The sequence below is a fragment of the Lagopus leucura genome, unplaced genomic scaffold (genome assembly GCF_019238085.1).
Source record: "Lagopus leucura isolate 7727_CA_CO unplaced genomic scaffold, USGS_WTPT01 35432-0_obj-0_obj, whole genome shotgun sequence".
Taxonomy (NCBI): Eukaryota; Metazoa; Chordata; class Aves; order Galliformes; family Phasianidae; genus Lagopus; species Lagopus leucura.
Window position 1 is genome coordinate 1185 of NW_024968417.1, and position 5810 is coordinate 6994.

General features: G+C 52.8%; 1 protein-coding gene across 1 annotated transcript; it reads right to left on the reverse strand.

Moving 5' to 3' along the window:
• Window positions 1-807: 807 nt before the first annotated feature.
• On the reverse strand, window positions 808-5494 carry LOC122193650 (ubiquitin carboxyl-terminal hydrolase 35-like; the record flags this gene model as incomplete). The annotated part of the gene is made up of 5 exons (XM_042894511.1): window positions 808-1055; window positions 3447-4240; window positions 4753-4859; window positions 5077-5170; window positions 5289-5494. Coding segments are annotated over 5 exons (1449 nt in total), but the record flags the coding sequence as incomplete, so codon positions are not given.
• Between the last annotated feature and the right edge of the window lie 316 nt (window positions 5495-5810).

Below are 5810 nucleotides of genomic sequence, written 5' to 3' on the forward strand. Positions count from 1 at the left end.
GTCCATGGAGCTGCATGGAAAATCCCACTGGAGTCCCCTGAGGACGTGGGCAGTGATGGCAGCACGACATGCGGAGTCCCTTTGCCCACGGCTGTTCAACACCAAGCTGGGTTGGGAATGGGGACCTGGTGCTATGATGGCCACTCTCAGGTCAGCTTGCAGCCTTCTCTTCTCCAGGCCGCACAGCCCCAGACCTCAGCCTGTCCGTGTAGGAGAGGTGTTCTGCCCCTTGGATCCTTTCTGTGCCCTCCTCTGGATGCACTCCAACATGTTTCTGTCTCTCTTGTTCTGAGGACTCCACATCTGGACGCAGTACTCCAGCTGAAGCCTCACCAGCACAGAGCAGGGGGGCAGGATCACCTCCCTCACCCTGCTGCCCGTCTGCCAGCTCTGCTCCATGCTCTTGCCCATGAGTTTCTCAGGGCATCTTGTTAAATAACACCCTGAAGAGCAGGAACGAGGCTTTCCTAAAGTTTAGCTTCCTAATTCTACTCTTTGCCTGTCCCATATCCCTCTGGAGTATAAACTCAACTGTAACATGCTCACTACAGTCCAGGCAGCCTCCAATCCCCATGGCAACAAGCAGTGCATTTGCCTTGGTTTCCATTTTCTGTTCAGAGGGAAAGATAGAAGTGCCTGGGAGTCCCCAGACTGGCCCTTCTTTTTCGGCCCACCTCTGCAATGTGCTCCCTAGCCGTCATGCCTTCAGCATTAGAGTAAGGCCTGAGGTTTTGCTTCATGGCTTCATGACTTCATGAACACCCAATCTCAGTGGGAAAGTGCAGTCTGTGTACAGCTGGGATCTACCTGCAAGTAGAGGATGTTGTCTTTGGAGATGGTTTCCATCAAGTCCTTATTGAGGGACAGTCTGCTGTGCAGGTGGCTGGCTTCTGCCACAGCCTCATGCAGTGGAGAGCTTGGCCTGCCCTCCCGCTGCCTGTAGAAGAGCACGTAGGCAGTGTCCTTGGGGAAGAAAGAAGTCACATTGCTGACTGATTCAAAGGAGGAGAAGGAAACCCTGTGATCATTGAAGAGGTACCACGGGATTTCAAAGTTGGGACAGTGGGTGGGGGGCGTTGTGTGCCAGAGCTACGATCCTACAGACACAATGCCCAGGGCTTGCGTTGGCTCCTGCCACCAAAATCAGCCCCTGTTCTGTGACTGATTATGTAGAAAGCTCTGCTTTACATAGGCTGCACTTATATGGGGTGCATACAGTGCATCTGGTTGGGTTACTTTCCTAGCCAATCAGTATTTTAAGAAATGGCTGGTGGGTTTAGGGGTCTTAGATCCCAGTTGTGTAGTCTGGCAGATCTGATTAGAATCCAGGAAACGCCAGAGTAACCAAGTCCTAAAGACACATCTGGACAAACAGCTGGGTCTGCCTTACAAGGCACTCACAGCATCCACAGGTCACCAATGACACACGAATGGCCCAATGGAGCCCTAAAAACCAACCAGAGCTGCTCAGTCTCTTGTAGCTGGGGGCAATTTGTGACCCTCAGCATCATCCAGGTCGACCTGCTGCTGCTCAGTGCTGCCAAGCAAGCTTGCAGACCCACCACCTGGGAATACTGCAGGCGTGCGGAATCAAACTCTGTAACCCACGTAAGATTATAAAGCAGGTATGGTTATTATGGCTCCGGGTGCGAGGGGGATATCTCCTCTTGACTCGCACACCGAGAAAAGCAGTGGTTACACATTTAAAGGCATAACATGCACATATTGTTACATTCCAAGAAAACAGGCTGGGATTCTAAGAAATTGTTAACATGCTGGCCCACCCTGTTAAGCATGCGTCCCAATGATGTGCTGGGGGTCTCTGGTGGTCACTGGATGCAGGACGTCTTGGACACTGGATGTCTTTCTCACTGTGAACTTTCAGCCTTGTCAGGGGGTTGCACTGTGTCGCAACAGCAACTTTGCTCCTTATCTTCACAGGACTCCCCCCTCTGGCCTTGAGTTGCTCACAGCTCTGCTTACCTTCACTCATCCTCAAGGACCTCACATTCCTATGGTTTCTATGTTCCTCCGTACAGTTTACATCCTTGATCCACTGGCATTGCAGTGTTGCCTGCTGGGCCGGATTCGGCCTTTTCCCACCGTTAGATGCGCCTCAAGGTGGGCTGGCAAAAGCGCATTACAATGAAACAACCCAGGAAAGGTCCCCCGGAGCTCAGCGCTGCAGGAAGGACTGCAGATGGCATGCGTGGGAGACAGCCGACGCTGTTTTGTATGCAGGCCCCCTTCCCTATTCTTTCCACACCCCTGTCGCCCCTTCCCAGGCTGTTTGTCCCTCTGCCCCATAGTCACAGAACCAAGCCGCACCGGGCTGGAACCGTAACACCGCCCAGTGCCCCAAAGTCCCGCAGGCTGCTCTCAGCAACTTCATGGCTGCCAGCCTGAGCTGCCAGTCAGCAATAAGAAGCCAAGGGGTGAAGCAGAGCAGGCAGTCTGAGCCGCCGCGCCTCAGGGCCTCCCTCCCCTTCCCCGCACAGCAGCACTCTCCTGCACCAACACCTTTCGTGCTGCCGCTGTCCCGGACCCACTGCCACCACAATGACACAGGCTGCAGGAATGATGGTTTTATTTATGTCATGCATGCTTGGAAATGGAGGTGATGATCCAGGAGATGTTGGCATGATCTTGGCATGCACTCAGGAAAAGACATTGCTGTCATCAAGGAGTTTTCCGCTCACACACCTTTGGTGGACTGAGGCTTGGGGCATCTTGGCAAGGAGGGAATGTAGGCAGATCTATTCCTTGCCTCTTTTTTCCTGGTCCTGTAGGAGAAATGACCAAGAATATTGCTGTCATTTGCATGGAAATGAGCCTTGGGAATTGCTCCCTCCTTCCCTGTGCTGTCCGTTTGCCCCTGGGAATTTTCCCAAAACCAGTCTGGGGTTGCTATGGCACGTACTCATCTCTGGGATGTGGTTGGAGAGATGCATCTAAGTGTGGCACTACACAGGTGATCAAAAATGGGGGACTGAGAGCAGGTAGGTGGGCACCTGACTGGCAGCTGTGCTCCACTCACCACACCTGGACACTAGGAAAAAAAGTGCTGCAGATCTGCCCAGGACAGACGTCACTCAGTCAGTCTCTTGTGCCTGGTGTTGGCTGCCTCACTGATGCCATACATTGAGCTCAACACCCAATCTCAGGGAGAAAGTGCAGTATGTGTACAGCTGGGATCTACCTGCAAGTAGAGGATGTTGTCTTTGGAGATGGCTTCCATCGAGTCCTCATTGAGGGACAGTTTTCTGTGCAGGTGGCTGGCTTCTGCCACAGCCTCATGCAGTGGGAGCTTGGCCTGCCCTCCCGCTGCCTGTAGAAGAGCACGTAGGCAGTGTCCTTGGGGTATAAAGAAGCCAGGTTGCTGACAGATTCAAAGGAGGCGAGGGAAACCCTGGTGTCGTTCAAGAGGTACCACGGGTTTTCAAAGTCCAACTGCTTGCCAGAAGCCGGTGTCCCGTCACGGGGCGGTGCGTGGGGCACGGTGTCGGTGCACTCTCTGGAGTAGCAGTAGTAGTGGCCGCTCTCGGAGGAGATGCCCGAATGCACCACCACGCTGCAGAGATCGTACACGGCGGGCACAAAGGTGCTGCCCCGGCCAGCCCTGTCCTCCCCATGCCGGCAAACGCCCTCAGTTTCCTCTGAGCTGACAAGGATGGGCAGCTCGAGCACTGCAGGGATGGAGATATTCTCCAGGATCTTAGTCCTCTTCATGGTCTGCGGGTTGAAGGAGAACCGCAGCAGTGTGAGGATGAGGTAGTGCGGGCCCTCTGTCAGCTCTGCCACCTTCTCAGCATCCTGCAAGGAAGCACACTGCTCGCAGTGGTATTGATTCTCTGCTGTCAGCCTCTCTGGAGACAGAAAATAGTTGAGTAAATCCGAGACGGATCGGGAGTCCTTAGACCCTGTTGGCTGGCTTGGGTATTTGTGAGGCTCAATAAACTGTGGGCTGACTTCTGCCACGGGCAAAACAGAGGTGCTTCCTGGTCCACGTATGGGCCTATCCGGAGGGGGAAAGGCCAACGACAGGTCTGTGAAGGCTTCTTCTCTACAGGAGATGTTCCAACACTTCAAGCAACGAATCTTTGTCGTCATTTTCCCCCCAAACATCCTCTCGATCAACGTCTTGTTTAAGGAATGATGCTCCGTGGCTTGGGACGTCAAGCCGGATTCCTTGAGCTTCTGGTGGTAGATCCTCTTTCCAGTTCTTTCTTCTTCATGCAATCTTTGGCAGAAGAAAAAAGATGGCAACATAGAGCAATAAAACCTAAAGAACGAGCTTCTACAGTATGGTGTCTGTTCTCTGCTCCTCGCAGCTAACGTGTGATAACCTGTCTGTGCACAGGGCTCTGATGCCAAGTGTGGTGGTGCAGAAAGCAGAGATGGTCAGTGTGCATTGAGCCCACTTCCAGGGGCATCACGAGGACTCTGGGGATTTGGGATTTTTAGGTGAAGGAAAGGCAGAATCAGTGTTTTAAAGAGGAGGCTTGTCAGGCAAGCAGTTTTCCTCTGATCTTGGTGCAATTTCAGAAATTTTCAAGCTGAATCCATTTCTTACCCCCAGCTGGGCACACACAGTTCTACTAAGAAGCCCCAGACTGGTCTTCCCATTTTTACACCAAATCTCTCAGATCTCAGCCACTCGCACCACTCCCACGGGAGTCAGCATTTCATATTACACCAAGTCTTGGGGCCTCATCATGTCTGGGCTCCAAAATTGGAGTGCTTGCCACATACCGATCCAGGAGGTACTTGAGATACTCCGAGCAGTCCTGCTGAGCACCAGGGGTGAACCAGGGTGCCTGGGAGGCAGAGAGGAACCTCTTGGGTGAGATGGCAGGTCGCTGGAACCGAGAGGGAAAAACACATTTAATCCACTGGACCTCACTTCACACGGGAGAAGAGTTGCTTTCTTTGCTGCATCCAGCGGTGGAGGGATGAACTTCAGCCCTGCTGAACGTCCTTTGGCTGGACTGTCACGAGGAGAAGAGCTTCTATGTGCTCACTTCTACCAGTGCCTATCACGTAGGTACTCATATGAACTATCCATGAAATAATTACCTGACTGTGCTCCAAAGATGCAAAGAGCCGCTGGAGTTTTGTCATCAGGGGCTGGGAGATGGCCTCAGTTAAATTCAACACCGAATGCCGAAAGCTGCAAAAGACAACAAGAGATGCAAACCAAGATGGAAAATCAGCGTGGAAAGCACGATGCCAGTGCACAAAGCAGCCCTGGAGCTGTCCTAAGTGGGAACAAGGGAGCAACAACTCACTCCGAAGCCATGAAAAGAGACTGGATGACACTGTTCATGTAGCAAGTGTTTCCCAAGTTAATTAAGCCGATCTTCCCTGTCTCTGATTTGGAGGCCAGGCGTGGGTAGAAGCAGGCCAGCTCATTCTCCTGGGAGGTGCAAGCAATTTGTCCCAAGAGATGTTTAATCCGGTCTTCGTTTGGAGCTGGAAGAGCCTTGGGGAGAGAGATCAGTGACACCAACCGTTATCTTTCTGACAGGCAAATGCAAAAGTCCTCTGCAGGAGGTGTTCGTGTTTGTGGCACAGCTCGTCCTCGTGCTCTTCACCTCGAGTGCTGTGACCAGTTTTGGGCCCCTCATTACAAGAAAGACATTGAGGGCGCGGAATGTGTCCAGAGAAGGGCAGTGAAAGTGGTGAGGGGTCTGGAGCACAGATCTTAGGAGGAGCAGCTGAGGAAGCTGGGACTGTTTCAGTCTGGAGAAGAGGAGGCTCAGGGGAGACCTCATTGCACCCTACAACTTCCTGAAGGGAGGCTGTGATGA